General features: G+C 45.0%; 1 protein-coding gene across 1 annotated transcript in view; it reads left to right on the top strand.

Moving 5' to 3' along the window:
• Positions 1-3,203: 3,203 nt before the first annotated feature.
• The window catches only part of SMS (spermine synthase), a 54,058-nt gene continuing 40,264 nt past the window's right edge, over positions 3,204-16,997 (top strand). The window contains exon 1 of the mRNA XM_012656343.1: positions 3,204-3,387. Within this exon, the coding sequence (XP_012511797.1) occupies positions 3,339-3,387 (49 nt within the window). The 5' untranslated portion in view covers positions 3,204-3,338. The remainder of the gene's footprint in view (positions 3,388-16,997) is intronic.

A 16,997-nucleotide genomic window follows, 5' to 3' on the forward strand; every position in this document is an offset into this window, starting at 1 on the left:
TCTCTATTCTGGACATTTCATGTAAATGGAATCATACAATAGGTGGTCTTTTGTGACGGGCTTCTTTCGCTTGGCATACTGTGAGGTTCATGTCTGCTGTAGCATGCGTCAGGACTTCATTCCTTTTTATGGCTGAATAATATTCCATTTATGGCTAGACCACATTTTGTTTGTCCATTCATCTACTGATGGACATTTGGGTCGTCTCCACCTTTTGGCTCTTGTGCATGATTGAATAATACTGCTGTAAATATTCATGTTGTTGTATGAACACCTGTTTTCAATTCTTTTGCATCTACCCCAGAGTGGAATTGCTGGATCACACAGTAATTCTGTTTAACCTTTTGAGCAGCTGCCAAACTGTTTTCCACAGCAGCTGCACCATTTTACATCCCCACCGGCAATGTATGAGGGTTCCAATTTTTCCACATCCTCACTGACACTTGTTGTTTTCTGGTTTTTAAAATTTGTTTATTTATTTATGTAGAACCATCCTTGTGGATGTCACATGGAGTGGTATCTATTGATACAAACTGCTTTTGGATTTGGCAGTGGTGTGCTTGTCTTTACATTGGAATCTCCTGGGTTTTTATTTATTTACTTTTTTAACAATCCCAATGACAGGCTGCACCTGGCCCAATTCCATCAGCTGCTGGGGGTGGGCCTGGGCCTCCGCAGTGTGTTTTAAAGCTCCCCAGGTGATTACAATGTGCAACTGAAATTGAGATTCGCCGTGTCAAAGACCCCTAGCCCCTCTCACTTAACAGTCTTTTTAATCAAAATTTTAAATAGTGTTTAAGTAGCTGGGCGAGTCCCACATTCATCGGAAAAAATGGCGGGGGAGGGATCCAGATTTTTGTCAGCCATTCTAACCCTAATAGTTAATGCCAAGTTTTTAAGAGAGGAAGTGATTTCATCACAGCTGCACACAGGGGGCAGGGAGGCGAAATGTCTCCAAGGGTCCCAAGTGAACTGCTGAAAAAGCAAAAAGCAAAACAGTAAAACAAAAGGCTACTGGCTTTGATGGCCAGGGCACCTGCTAAGGACTGCCAGCCCCTATCAGGTCCCCTCAAAGGAAAGTTTGGGACAGTAGCATAATGGGTGGCCTCAGGGTGGTTCTGACGGCCTGTGGATGTTTCCAGTCAGCACCGCAGCTTTCCCTCCGCTGTTATTAACACCACCTCCTCCTTTTTAACAGAGGGCTCTTTTCTGCTCTTGATCAGTAGGTAGTTACTGTTGCTAACTGTGCAGGGCGGTGTGGCTCTTTCCTTTAGTTTATAAATGCTCTGTTGCTGATGCCCAGCTTGGCATGACTGCTAATAAGCAAGTGGCCTTGAAGCCAGGGGCCTAGATTATAAAACTCAGGCAAGGAGAATATGTTCCAGAATCCAAATAGGTACAGCCCGGTTGGAGGTGTTTAAAGAGGCTTTGATCCTTTGATTCCTGTCCATGTCCTACCTTTAACAGTCTTGCCAGGATTGCATTAATGGTAAGTAGGACATGCACTGGGAACATCTTTGCAATAAGTCCTAACATTACACCAATAATGTTGGTTCCATGTTGAGGCCCATTTATCTCTGATGTTCTGCTAACATCATGGAGCGCTTTTGTTAAACACCACTTTTGTTACGCCTATCTGATGAGTTAACGGCAAAGCATCTTGAGGTTTTTCATCTGGGGATGGGGTTTCAAGCCTAAGCCCAAGCAACAGCCTGAGCCCAAGGGCCACCTGCACTGCTGGACACAAACTGCTGAGCATGACCAGCTACATAATTTACAAGCCCAGAGCAACATAAAAACACAAGGCCCCTTATTTAAAAATTTTTAAGAGTTTCAGGATGGCGACAACAGAGAATTAAACCAAGTGCAGGGGCCTTTTGAGTATGAGGCCCTATGTACAGGTTAAATGCCTGTGTGGCCCACCGTGGTGCTGAGCAGGGAGAGGCACACCTCAGGCTTGTGGAGCCCTACTTCCCCTGCAACGTGCAGGACCAGGACAACTCTATTCCCAGGGACCTGAGTCCAGAGGAATGGGAAGAACTGGAGAATATCCCAGGAAGAAAGAGGAGTGGCAGACTGACACAGACTGAAGGATGAGAATGAGAACCTGGATCCACAGAAGAAAGGAAGACACACAGAGCAACAAGCAAGTGGCCGTGGGTAGGCCGAAATTAATGTGGGTGCTAAAAAGGGATCCAGTTCTTACTAGAGAAACATCTGTTCTTCAACAGACGCTTGTTGAACGCTTGTGAAAATAAGGACCAGTTCTCGTACAAAGGTGAAGGACTCAGCAAAACAGCCATTGCCTTGGGGGAGAGATGAGTTTAATATCCAGGTTCTCTGTGCCTTTGCGGAGGCACACGGGTTCATTGATTTAAATTTTGTCTAGCCATCACAGCAATTCCTGTGGCCATGAGAGGCACAAAAGCCTGACAGGATGCTGGAAGCATTTGCCCAGGGATATTGTCAGTGTAATAAAGGAGAATTTTAGTCCACAGACATTTAGGATCTCTCCTTTGCCATCATCTTGTTGAACATTAGCCACAACCCCAGCGTCAACAATAAGCCCACTGCGAAAAGGTCCATTGCCAGGAACAGAGGCACCGCGATGGAGGAGTCCTGCCAGAGGAGCAACTCCGGAATCTGCAGTTTCCCAATTCGACACTAACAACAACGGTATCCTCTTACTCACTTCTCCCCCGTTCCAATTTTGCGTGAAAACGTGCATAACTTAAATGCCCAAGAGCTTTCTATTCAGTCCTCAAATGCAAAGCAGACCCTTGCTAAAAATAATGGCAAGAATAATCCGAGTGGGTTTAAAGGTAGCATTATTAAGAAAAAGACGGGCAGTACTTTCAGACTATACAGGGTGGATCCCAGCATTTTATTTTCTTGACTTGGCCAGGAAATAAGAGGGACCTTGGCTTGGAGAGAGGTATATGGGAAGTGCATGGGGTGGGCCCCCCGGAAGTCCTGCTGCGCTGTTTAAATCTAAGGTGACCTAACGGATGGCGGGAGCGTCCGCCCGAGCCTCGGCGCAGGGCGCGGCCATTGGTGACGCACGCCGGGGAGCACGGCGCCCACGTTTCCACCATTAGCGAGGCCTCACACCCGGCGCTCCAAGTTCGGGGCTGGAGGCGTCCCTGCTTCCTCCCTCCCGGAGGCGGGTCTGGCCCCGCCCCTGCGCCCCGGGTCGCTCTCGGCGGCCCCTCCCACCTCCTAGGCTTGGCCTCCCCCGGCGCAGCGCACTCCCCGCCGGCCGCTGCCTGACACGCCGCGCGGCCCCCCAGTCTCCCGCGGTCGCCTCCCCCAGGCATGGCACAGGGCCTCGCCTCACTATGGCAGCAGCACGGCACAGCACGCTCGACTTCATGCTCGGCGCCAAAGGTGAGGGCGCCGGCCGCCACCTGCGCGGTCGCCCTCGCTGCCCGGCGGGCTGGGGCTGAGACCGGGCGGGGCGCGCGCCGCAGGCCGAACAATGCGGGCCGCCCCGGGCTGCCGCGCCGAGCGCGCTGCGGAGCCGCGTGCACCGGCGGCCGGGCGGAGGCCGCTCTCCTTCCCGCATCGCGCGCTCGGTCCTGGCCGCTGCTCGGGGCCCCGAGGGGCCACTCCGGGTGCCCGCCGGCCGCGCCGCCCTTCCGGGCCCGGACCGCCCACCCGCGCCCTAGGCGGGCTCGCAGCCTCCGCACCCTCGCCGGGGGTTCCCCTTCAGGTTGCCCGTTGCGGGCGGACCCCCCGGCCCCCGGGGCGGGGGTGCAGGGGCCGCGTGGGGCGAGGCGTGACTCGCGCGGCGGGCCCGGGTAGGGGGCGTGCGCCACGCGGGGCTGCCCGCGCCACCTTTTCCTGTTCTTGCAGGCGGGTAAATTTCCCTCTTGGGGGCGGGGGTTTCCCCTCGTGGGGACCTCGGGCTGGGGAAGGACCGCGGCCGCGCAGCGCTTGCAGAATTCCTAGCCATCTGCGTAGGAGACGGATCCCCCGGAAAGGACCGGGGGCACGGGAAAAGGAAACGATTATTATTATTGGGGGTGGGGAGGTATGCGGCCTGGGCGCGGGAATTATAACACCCCGAATAGGGGAGACTCAGAAGACAGAACTGGCCAGAACAGAGAGGGCTGGGGAAGTCGGAACTGGGTGCAGGAATTTTTGAAGGGGAGGGATACTTAGTAGGCTTTTCTCTGGGTGCCTCTAACATGGGCGGGGATGGTGGTAGGGAATAGAATTGCCTGTTCTTTTTCTAGAGGCTTTTGAACCTGTGACTGCTGCAGACTTGAATCTGCACTTCCCGTACGTCCCACTTGGAGTGTCTCACCCGTACCCTGCTTTATCACTGGTTTCCGCGAATTGGGTGGAGCTGCCTTTTCTGTTATCATTTCTAACATTGGCTTTCTCTTTCCGAACTCTGAATACTCATTTTGCATTTTCTTCCTCAATTTAAAGGATCTCCGAAGGCACAAGATTTAATAAAAGGACTGAGGATTTGAAGCCACAACTGGGTTTGAGTCTTGCTTTTCCTGATTGGCTCCGCATGTGACCTTGGGTTTCTCTCTCAACCTTTTTGAGTCTCGTCTTCCCTGTCGATAAAGGGAAGGACAATGCACAGCTCTTCGGGCTTTTTAATATTAAGGGAGTAGCCGTGAAACACTGTAGGGTTGTTAAAAAATGTCCAGTGTATTTGGGTGGTCAGAAGTGACCTGGAGAAAAGAAAGCATGTTTAGTTCCCGCGTTTTTTAGGTAAGGATGGAGGGAAGGGAGACTGCTGGGGAGAATCTGGAGATAAGCGGATGCTTGGGTGATGAAGTATAGGATAGCTAAGGTTTTGTTGAGTAATTACGCTAACAGCTTTAGGCTCAATGGCTAATGGAGGTTCTAGCGTACTGAATTTAGTGATGAAGAGAGTGAGGCTTGAGGAGAAACAGTGGGTGAGTGTATCAGCGTTGCCCAGCTGGTAAGAGGTGAGTCTGGAAAGTGTCCCTGGTGTGTCATGTGAACACTGACCTGTGTTCAGTACATGTTTATCGAGTTTATCGTACATGTGTTCTAGGCTTAAAGGAGGGTGATCTCAGCATGGGGCCCAAAGATTCTGTCACTTTCTTCAGCCCTTAAACCTCCTTCACCTAAATTCAGCTGTTGCCTCCTGAAATGCTTGCTCACGCAATGGGCTGCTTCCGTTTGCTTGTGAAAGTGGGGAAAGACCGTCACTTAATTGTATGAAGAAAAATTGAGACAGTTTTAATACTTTGGGCTGACACGGGCCAGAGATGGGGAGAGAACTCACTAATGGGCAATATGGCAGGGAGGAGAAGAAACTGGCGGGTTCTAAGTTGGCAAGGTGCGGAAGTGGCCTCTAAATAATTTAGTTGTGCAAAGGGAAAGTAAAAAGATCGAGGATAAAGGGGTGTACGTGTGGAGAGCAGAATAGAAGGTACTTAAGAGGGAAAGATCAAACAACTGTTAATATTTTAATTCTGTCATTCTTGAAGAGAAAGCTTCTTCAACGTGAACTAGAAATACTAAGGGATGTGTATATGTGTGCATGTATGTCAGATCTTGATTCCTGACAAAAGTGTTCTGTAAAAGAACTCTGATTCTTAACTGTATTCTCTCCCATCACTTCTTTTGGGGTAAAGCCTGCCACTCTTGCTGTCCTATCCACACTCAAAAAATAAAGGGATCTGGCTAGATTGGGATCTTATAAGTTTTTAGTTTTCAGTAACGGGTACTTGGTGAAAAATCCACTTGTGAGGTCTCTAAAAGCACTTAATTGATGATAATGAGTCGAAAGGCATTACTCTTGGCATGTGAGTATTGGATGTGACTCAGGGGTGAGTCAAATGCCTGCGAAGTCTAGATTCATGTTCTTCCCCCCCATTTGTCAGTAATCCTAATGTTCCAATTGCATGATGTGATTTTAGTGGAATTAAACTTAAACGACTTAGTTATTTTGTTGGGACTCCTTATAACTTAGTTACCAATGCAAGCCTACCAGCCACCAGACCAAGAGCAGTTGTAGGTTGCTCCTGGTGGCTGCCCTGTTTAGTGTTCTGGCTGATGAGGTAACTCAGAAAATTTTTATTTTTGTTTTAAAACGAAGTCATCTTTGGTCATCTTCTAAGTGAGGTATTGGACTCTGGGGACTCTTGAGCCCAGAAAATATTTTATGACTTAGCTTAAGGCCAAAAAGAATAAACCTGACTCATGTTTATGTAGTTTAGGGATCTCTGGGTTGGTGGAGGACACGTGGTTTGTTTCTAGTTGTGTATGCCAGGCAGGGTGCTGAGTATCCAGAGGTGGGTGAGGTGCCACAGCTTCTCCCTGTCCTGTTGGAGCAGACGGTCTCTAGCTGGCCAGTCAGCCCTTGGGAACGGTCTAGCAACCCTTTCTATGTCCATTTCTTCCTCTGGGCTGGGCACTTCTCTGAAGGCAGACCACCACGGTCTGCATCCTGGACACAGCTCTTGTACATGGTGGATGTTTGATAAATACTAATTAAATGGACCAAATTTACGTTGTAGTAAAGGTGAAATGCTCGTTCACATCCATTCTGAAGGAGTGAGGCACACTTTTACCTTTTAGAATTATGAGGATGCATCCTGTGTTCAGGAATGTGGCTGATGCTGTTGGGTCTGTCTTTTGGACCATTGATATATGGCTTGTGTAGGGAAACCAAGTGACTTGGTGTTGCTTAAATTCACAAATCAATTTTGTAACAGAAATCTTGTTTAATACATTAAGAATAGAAGACTGCTTAGGAATTAGGGGCTTAGCAGAAAGGGTTTGGGGTAGGGATCCTATTGTGCCTTTGACTCTCATCAGGGAATCCTATGGACCTCTTTTTTTTTTTTTTTTTTTTTTTGAGACAGAGTCTCACGCTGTTGCCCGGAGCCTAGCTCACAGCAACCTCAAACTCCTGGGCTCGAGCAATCCTACTGGCTCAGCCTCCCAAGAAGCTGGGACTACAGACATGCACCACCATGCCCGGCTTTTTTCTATATAGATTTTTAGTTGTCCAAATAATTTCTTTCTATTTTTAGTAGAGATGGGGGTCTCGCTCTTGCTCCAGAGCTGCTCTCGAACTCCTGACCTTGAGCGATCCACCCTCCTCGGCCTCCCAGAGTGCTAGGATTACAGGCGTGAGCCACCACGCCCGGCCAGCCTATGGACCTCTTAAGAGTAAGAATATTAAATGATAAGATTACCCAATTATTTAAAATACAACTTTGAAAAACCCCAAATGCGTGGTATAGTAATGTATGCTTCTTTATTAACACATTAAACAAGGTCTAGCAGCAAAGCTAACTTTCATAATGTTAGAGTAGAGCTGAGCAAAATTGTTATTTCAGCTGTAATGTGATATGAAAAAATCTGATTTTATTGTGATGGTGGCCAGGTGTAGTTGATAATGTGTGGTTTTTGGCCTCTAAGCATAATTGAAATGCTACATTTCACTTAGTGAAAATAAAGATGTATGTATTTACCCAAATTCACAGATTCCCTAAATTGTATCCATTGGTCCCTTGGGAGTCCACGGACAGACAGACACACCCCCCCACACACACACCCACACACACCCCTTCCCCTCCACCCCAGGCTGGAGAGAGAACTGGGACTGCAAGTTCTGTATGTTCCTTTTTTGTGTAGTAGTTTTCCACCCAAGGCCAGTGCCCTAGGCAAATTCATGTCCTTGGTTCCTATTCAGAACATCTCTTTGAAATCTTTGAAAATTTAACAGTTGCAACTTATTGCCTCCAGGGCTAGGCTTTGGCCTAAAATCCTCACAACAAGCCTGTGGTAGGTCTTGTTATCCCCATTTTAAAGATGAATAAATAGGCCCAATTGAGGGTTTTACCTTTTAACTGGTATAGCTGAAATTCAAAGCCTTGTTTCATTCCAAGGCCTTTGCTACTTTCACAACTCTGAAGCCTCTTAGTTTAAGGCAGTGATTGTCTACAGGCTTGATCCTCCTCCCATCCTGGCTAGGGTAGGGAACATTTGGCAATTCCTGGAGACATTTTTGGTTGTCACAACTGGAGAGGTGCTATTACCATCTAGTAGGTAGAGGGCAGGGATCCTGCTAAACACACTTCGACAGCATTGACAGCCCACAATGTCTATAGTGCCCGGATAGAGGAACCCCGTTTTAAATTCTAACTAGGCCATTTCTGTAATCTGGATGACAAATTTGCAGCTAAATTTCCCTGGTCCTTTTTTTGGAAGTCTCTTTTATGCACACAGATCGTTAGGGAGGATGAGCCATACCTTTCTTCAAGGTTTGCTTCAGGGTCTTGTTAGGAGCCAGCATTTCCTACCCAAGCGAACCTGTAGCTAGAGGTGATTTTCCCTCGTTTCCTGAACTGTTGGCCCATCCAGCCAGCTCTCACTTTCCTGTGTGTTTGTTGAGCTGCTTTCTGGTGGAAGCATATCTTTTTGTGTTTAAAATAGCTATAACTGTTTATAAAACCTAAACAATCTGGTTCTGATTGCATCTAGTTTTGTTGTTCAAGAGGAGAAAATGCTGCTCTCCCCCAGCTCCTTCAGCATTATCCTTATCCCCTGTCCCATTACACTTTATCCCCCGTTGTGATAAACAACTACTGGGGCACACGTGCACTGCTGCTTTATCAATGAAGCCTTGGGGGGCTGATGACTTGGAGTGGGGAATGCTTGCTTGCTTGAGCCCCCACTTTAGACAGACTGAATCATAGTCATGGGGGGTGGTGTGTTTCTGGAATTTGCAGTTTTAATCATCTTCCTCCCAGTAATTCTGATGCTGATTAAGAGAACCACTCTTGTAGTTTGCTCATTAAAAACAAAAAACCTTTGGCACACCCACCTCACCCCAACCCTCAGTCAGCCCAGTGATTGAGTCCTGTCTTTTCTACCTGCTGAACTCTCTCAAATCACTGTTCACCTGTTTCCTGGCTTTAGTTTCTTGGCCACAATCTCCCCCTTTGTCTCTGTTTTTGGGAAGGGCTAGATCATCAGGAACTCAGGATCCCTGTCCCTTTTCCCATTTGAAAGTCCTTCTGTGGGTTCCTATTACACCGTGGATAAAGTCTCAACTTCGTATCAACACAGACAAGATCCATTTCTACCCGGTTCTCCCGCCTCCCCCAACACACACCTGAGTCTCAGTACATTCCTTGTGCTTCCAACTAGCCAGGAAACACCTGGACTTTAACAGCTTTGGGAAAGATTTTGTATATGCTTTACGTAGGTATTCTCTCACACGTTAATTGTGTTTGGAAATATTTTAAGGACTGCTTGGGGGAAGTCACCTGTTGGAATCTGCCTTCCTTTGGCATGCTCTTTTGCTTTGTGATCTTTTTAAAAAACGACTTCCCCAACTCTGCAAAAGATACTTAGGTGCAATTAAGTATCTTGCACAAAAGTGTCTTATTGGTGGATCATGCTTCTTAGGACTCCAGGCTGAATAGTAATCTCACGTTACTGGAAATTAGTTTTGTGGGCTTGCCATTAAAAAATTGTGTAAGCCATAATGATTCTTTTTAGAGTGTAGTTCCTAAGTTACACCTATTTCCTTAAATCTATGTAGGTAGCATATGGGAAAATTAGTTTGTACTTTATCTCAAGAAGCCTCATCTAGTTCTCATTGGGTAGTTCTCTAATGTTTTAAATACTTTGGAAGGGATACCAGCTGTCTAAGAAATTGACTCCACAATAAAGGCACTAAGAGTGACCTCCACCTTAGCTAACACAGGAGAGGTACTTTTTCTAGTAATCTGAAGCCCTGCATGAGACATTAGGGAGTGTTTTCCAATTTAATAATGGATAGTCAATTTGTCTTGCGATTTTTTTTTTTTTTTAAAGGAGAGAAAGTCGCTTTTGTTTTTGCAGTGGAGGAGTTACCAATTTGAGATCTCATTCCTTCAGTATACAATTAAATCTACTGTATTTGAATTGGCAGTTGCTGGCCCTAGCTACCTTCTTAAAGACTGAAACACTGATCTCTAATAGCTTTGAAAAGTTAGAGCTTTTGGTTTTGGACTTGATACCTGGAAGATTTGGAATCAGGGGCTTTATAATTTGAATTGTGACTGCCACGGTTATATTCATCCTTCACAAGTAAGGATTAGTTATAAAGTTATTGGTGTGTGTTTAGAAACATTTTCAATAAAGTTGTTACTGAATTTCATTTTTGGAATTGTTACATATTCCAGGTGTTTTTATCCACCATTTCACTGCAGTTGTAACCGAAGCCTGCTGGTGTGCACTGCGGCTCCAACCACCATTTCATGGTAGTTTAATTGCAGGCTCAGTTCTCTTGAAAAGGCGGGAAACCTCCCCAATTGAATCTGCAAACCAAGTGTGTAAACTGTGCACAAATGCTCTTTTAAACCCTTACAACTAGGCACTTTTCCAGACCCCAGGAAAAACAACTCTGCAGCCCTAAGGTGTGGTGGGTCTGGATTTCATTAAATTGATACTGTCATCTGTGTTCCGGAAGGAGCCACTGAGCTAGCTAGTGGTGACACTGGTGATCAGGTGCATTTATGTGCTAAGCCCCAAACTCAAGCAGCTGGTAAGAGCCAGTAGCATGTTCTAGATTCCTGAACTGACTTAACTGTGTGGGTAGTTTAACACGCACCTTGATTTCTTCCTCTCCATGAAGGTGCTAATGATACCAAAATCCCACACACTGTGTTGTTGGGTGGGATGTCTAATAAAATGTTTGGAAGAGTGTCAAATGGTACATAAAATACTTAACACTAATTGTAGAACTTAGGGCCGAGTACTTTGAAATTGTTCCAGTGGATAAAGATGCTCAGTTATGAAGAGGTGTGAATTGAACTTACTGAAAGATAAGGAAAGTTCTGCTGGCAAGAGAAGAGGCAGAAAATAATGGGTTGGCCTATGATTTAAAGGTTGGTCTACTTTATTTAAAGAACCTCTCTAAGTTATTAATGCAGAATTTTATTTATTTTTTTGAGACAGACTGTGGCCCAGGCTAGAGTGCAGTGGCGTCATAACTCACTGCAATCTTAAATTCCTGGGCTCAAGTACTCCTGCCTCAGCCTCCTGAGTAGCTGGGACTACAGGTGTGCGCCACCAGCTAATTTTTCTATTTTTAGTAGAGACGGAGTCTCGCTCTTGCTCAGGCTGGTCTCGAACTCCTGGCCTCAAGCAGTCCTCCCACCTCGGCCTCCCAAAGTGCTGGTATTACAGACGTGAGCCACTGTGCCTGGCCTAAAGCAGAATTTTAAAAGGACACTTTGATTTTTAAGATATTACATGTTTTTATTGCATGACTCCATTTTTCCATAGAATGGAAATTTCTCCAGTGAGAAGCCTGAGCAATTTCTAGGACATTGCTATATTTAATACTGAATTCCCTTTTCTGAAAGGACTGGATCATAGTGGTCAAACAAGACTGCTGTGCCAATGGGCATTCCAGATTTTTCTGTTGGTCTTAGAGGGGAATATAAAATATTTCTCAAATTTGGGTCAACTAAGAACGCTTTATTCTTAGAGTGTAGGTTGAGCATCCCTAATCTGAAATCTGAAGTGCTCCAAAATCTGAAACTTTTTGAGCACTGATGTGACACTCGGAGGAAATGCTCATTGGAACATTTTGGATTTTCAGATTAGGGATGCTCACTGGTAAGTATAATGCAAATGGCAATTCATGTAACCAAAACGTTACTGTGAAATAAAAAGATATAATGCAAATATTCCAAAATCTGAAAAAAATTGAAATCCAAGACACTTTTGGTCCCAAGCCTTTTGGATAAGGGACAGTCAACCTGTATTTTCAGGACTGGTGCTTTGGATCACACTTTGGGAAACAGTAATTGGTATAGGTTTTATAAATGGTTTAAGATTGAATCTTTGAACCTGTATAATGCTGCAGCTAAGTGGTGCAGTTGGTTCTGGGGTTTTGAGAAAGGGTCATGAGCCAGTCTGTCAAAGTAAGTGTTTGATGTTCCTACATGGGGTTTGTCTAGTCTGGAGCAGGTGGCCTGGTATTGGAGAGCCAAGAAAGAATGTACTGTCAACTCATATGAGATGCAAGAAAATGATAGGACTTTTTTTTTTTTAAACATTTTGTGAATGTTAAATTGTTAGTGGAGTTTCTGTAACTTTTTTCTTTGAATAAAGAATCTGGCTTTACTTGGAGAGGCTGCAGAAATTGTTCAAGTGTAGTGGTTTATGCATGTGTCTTTTTACATAAATTGAAAAGTTATCTGCTTATTTTAGACCACGTTCAGGGGTAGGGAAATACAAATTAAACTCTGTAATCCTATCACAAGTAGATAACCACTTTGATGTATGAGACCAATGGCTTATTTTGTTGCACATATAGCTAAGGAAGGCAACACAGTGTCATGATTAAAAGCACTGGATCTTGGAACCCAGCTGCTTGGGTTTCAATCCTGGCTCCACTTACTGGCTTTGTGACTTTAGGCAAGTTGTTAACCTCTCTGTGCCTTACTGAGCTGGCTGCACTTTCATTACCATGTGCAATAGCAGAGGCGAGAATAGACATCCTTGCCTTGTTCCTGATCTTAGGGGAAAAGCACAGTCTTTTACCACTGTGTATTATGCTAGCTGTAGGTTTTTTGTAGCTATCCTTTATCAGGTTTCCGCTCTATTCCTATTTATCTGTGTGTGTTTATCTTCTGTCAGTGTCACATTTTGTCAGATACTTTCCCTGCATCAATTCATATATCGTGATTTTTTTTTTTAAGGGAATAAAGGGGGAAGGCCCAATGAATTTTTTTTTTTGAATATTGAACCAGCTTTGCATACCTGGAATAAATCCCACTTGGTTACGGTATGTAATTATTTTTCTATATTGCTGAATCCTATTTGCTAAGGATTTTGTTAAGGATTTTTGTGTGTATATTCATAAGGGATCTTGGCCTGCAGGTTTCTTTTTTTGGACTGCCTTTGTCTGGTTTTGGTGTTAGGATAATACTGGCTTTATAAAATTGGGAGGCCTTCCTTCTTCTTCTGTTTTCTGGAAGAGATTATGTAGAATTGGTGTTAATTCTTATTTATTAATGAATGAAAGAGTCTTGCTTTGTCGCCCAGGCAGGAGTGCAGTGGTGCTATCATAGCTCACTAACCTCAAACTCCTGGGCCCAAGCAATCCTCCTGCCTTAGCCTCCCAAGTAGCTGGAGCTACTGGTGTGTGCCACCGCGTCTGGCCATCTTCTTTAAATATTTGGTAGAATTCTCCAGTGAATCCATCTGGGCCTCAAAATCTTTTTTTTTTTTTTTTTGGAGTTTTTAAATTACAAGTTCAATTTCCTTAATACTTGTAGAGGTGTTCAGGTTATCGGCCCATTTCATTCTTGTGTTGTCAAATTTGTGTGTGTAGAGTTGTTTGTAGTATTCCCTTATTATCTTTGGTGCCTGCAGGGTCTGTAGTGATACCCCCTGTTGTTCTTAGTATTGGCAATCTGTGTCTTCTGTCAGTCTTGCTAGAGTTTGTCAGTTTTATCGATCATTTCAAAGAAATAGCTTTTTGCTTCACTGGATTTTTTTCATTATAGTTTTCCTGTTTTCAATTTCGTTGATTTCTGCTGTTATCCCTTCTGCTTGCTTTGTGTTTTTCTCTTTTTCTAGGTTCCTGAAGTAGGAGCATAGATTAGTGATTTGAGACTTAAATGGACAGACCAATATTCTTAAATACTCGCGTTCTTTAGTGTGGGATTTGCATTAGTTGCCAATGTTACTTCCATGTATTCCTTAAAAAGCAGGGATTCTAGGTATATAGGTTATTAGCTGTTATTTTTTCAATATTTAATAAGTTGCTAATTTAGAACTGGCAAAGACCTTAGACCAAGAGTCAGCAAACTAATGCTCTTAGGCCCAAATCCTGCTCATCTGGCCTGTTTTCACTTTTCGCATGATCCTCCAGCTAAGAATGACTTTTTTTGGTTGTGTGGTTTTTTTTTGTTTGTTTCTTGTTTTTTCTTTTTTTTGAGACATGTCTTGATATGTTGCCCAGGCTGCCCTTGAATTCCTGGGCTGAAGTGATCCTCCCACCTCAGCCTCCCTAGTGGCTGGGACTACAGGCGAATGCCACTGTGCCCTGCCGACTCCTGCATTTTTAAAGTGTTGCAAAACATGCACACAGAGGAATATGTGACCGAGACCTGATTTAGCCTGAACACTTTACTTTGTGGCCCTTCACGGAAACAGCTTGCCCGATCCTGCCTTTAGACCATCTGAGTCCAATAACGTTGGTTGCCTGCTTCAGAGCCATCTGGAAAAATTTTGAGGTACGGATTTTTAAGACCCCCACATGGCTTTTTTGTCATCTGGAATCCATCATAGCACATGGCCCTCTCTGTTGTTTGGATAGTTTTGACTTGTGTCCTTTGTCTTTCATCTTTGTACTATTCTCCAGTCACACTTTCTTTTCTCACACCTCCCAGGTGCTGAGTAATCTCAGTGGTCCATTCTGAAGGGGGCCCATCGGGATTTGGACTTGGCCGGTAGTGCTCCGGCAAAACCAGAGGAAGGGAAGATGGAGGGGCCTCCTCTGAGACATATATATCAGGGATGGCTCTGATACAAATGTGATTTTTTTTTTTTTTACATCATAAAATTCACAAGAGTCCAAAGTGTTTTATCTTTGGAAATGCTATTTCATTTTTGATTCACAGCATGGCATAGATGCTTAGGTAGAAACCCTTGAATCGTTCATAGAAACACACATGGTAACAGGTATGATCTATAAGGGATTCTGCCCACTTAAAGCTAGTGGGAAGAAAGCTGGATATTCATGATATTGGTGAAGTGCTTGGAAAGCCCATTTCATCCTTCCTGGATAATAAAAGTGGCAATCCCACAGTTTCTACTTTGGGAGAGAAATCTTGTTCCCTTTCTGGACTGAGCTGGAGGAGGCAGTTACCATTTGACCTTGGGCCAACCTGTAACCTCTGTTTTCCACCTGCTGCTCTGCCATGAGGGAGTGACGGTAGGTGGCAGCTGGAACGGTCTGGTCTCCACACCTCACAGGAGACTGTGGATACCAATTGTGAACTAAAGGTAAGGGCTGGTCATGTTACCTGGTCCAGATGCATGCCTTCTAAAGTCATCTCCTGTCCTCTAACCTCAAACACTGTGAGTCCCCTCTCGATAGCTTCTTCCGTGTCCTCTTTATGATGCTACTGTGCCTGGCCTCCCTTCACTTCTTTAACTTCTCCTTCCTGTTGGGTTGTAGCACCTCCCCTGCCCCCATCCCAGACTTCTTTGTGGGTCCTGATCTCTCTTCCTGATCCTCTGCTTCGGTTCCCTTCCACTGCTCCTGGCCCTCCAAAAACACTGTCCTTAAGCTGATGGCGCATATGTTAGTGTCACAGGGTGCCTTATGTTGCTTGAAAGATTCCTTCCGGGAGAGGTCACGTGACCTGCCTGTTTGGTGTCTCATAACCACAGACTAACAGTATTACCTTCCCCCCAAATGAAAGGGGGGGGGCTTTAGCATAATCTCCCCTGCCTGTGCCTTATTTTCTAAATTTTGGTTAGACTCCCATGTGGGTTAAGTCAGAAGGGTGAGGACAGGAGAGCTGAGTCACTTGACAAAACTCTAGCAAGATGCTGGCTGAGGCAACGAGGATGAATCAGGCCTGCGGGCTGTCTCTCTACTTTTCAGACTCTGCTCCTCTTGTGGGGGAAAAATGGGCTTACCAGGAAGGAAGGGGGTACAATGTTGAATTAGTGTTTAGTTTCTAAACCAAAGAGGGATTAGGATTGTGTCATAAATTACATTTTTATAAACCCCACTTTAATTTCATAAGGAGATTGCCTCATGGAGGACCTAGATTATTAGTGTTATTTTAAAGTAGAGCAGTGGGCCCCTGCCCATTTTTTAGTAGGTGTTAGGGGAGGGTGACAGAGCTGGCCCTGTGTATCTGTGGGAAATGCCCGTTTAACTGCTCTCCCTTGCAGTGGGACTGGGAAGGCAGGGCAGTGAAATAATTAGCAACACATTGACTTTATGCTGTAAATTAGCGCATGGTGAGTTTTAAGAAATAGTCATTGTGGCTGGTACTCTATAAACATTCCCATATGGCTTTCCTTAATGCATGTTTGCATGAGAAGAGGTTGGGTGTTAGTTGTTGGCGTTGTATGGCTGTTAATCCACCCTCAGTAGGTCTTTTTTTCTCTCAGGAGTTAATTTTTCCTGGTTTGGTTGCTCTTCTCTGAACATCAGAAACTGTGCTCCAAAAATAAGCCCTCTAAACTGTTCACACCGTTGTCCGTTTCTGTATTTTGCAGCCACACCTCACTGCTGTGATTGAGCCGAAGCCCTAGACTGGCACTTTAGTGGCAGGAAAGCTGCGTGGGAACCAGGCACTGGCCGCCGCACAGTGCCTGTGCACAGTGCCACTCAGACACTTGCTGTTCGGGGGGTGGGGACGGGTAGAGACAGTTGCCTTGGTAACCTTGGAGTAAGTGGGAATCTGAAGGCTCGGCTTGTTTGTTTGGGTGTTTTGGGACAGCTTTATTGAGATACGATTCACATGCCATACAGTTCCCTTACTTAACATGTACAATTCAGTGGTTTTTGGTATTTTTGCAGAGTTGTGTGTCCATCAGCACAATCGGTTTTAGAACATTTTCATCATCTCAAAAAGAAACCTTATATCCCTTAGCCATCATACCTATTCCTCCTAGCCCCCTTCTTCCATTTTTCTCTGCCTCTGATAATCACTAATCTGCTTTCTGTCTCTATGGATTTTCCTTTTCTGGACATTTCATATAAATGGAATTGCACAATATGTGGTCCTTTGTGACTGGCTTCTTTCACTTTGCATGTTTTCAAGATCTGACTGTGTTCTACTCTTTACACTGTTAAAAAAAAGTTTTTTTATCATGGCATTAGGCAAAATTATTTATTTTTTAAAGTCAATAAATTTTTATGCAAGGAATTTCACATGTGATTCCTTCCACTGTCCATCAAGGTAGCCTTAGTTCCTCAAAGGCTGGTGGTCTTTGAAGATTTACCTTCAAGGTGGCCT

Source organism: Propithecus coquereli, unplaced genomic scaffold, assembly GCF_000956105.1.
Source record: "Propithecus coquereli isolate 6110/MARCELLA unplaced genomic scaffold, Pcoq_1.0 Scaffold50, whole genome shotgun sequence".
Lineage (NCBI taxonomy): Eukaryota > Metazoa > Chordata > Mammalia > Primates > Indriidae > Propithecus > Propithecus coquereli.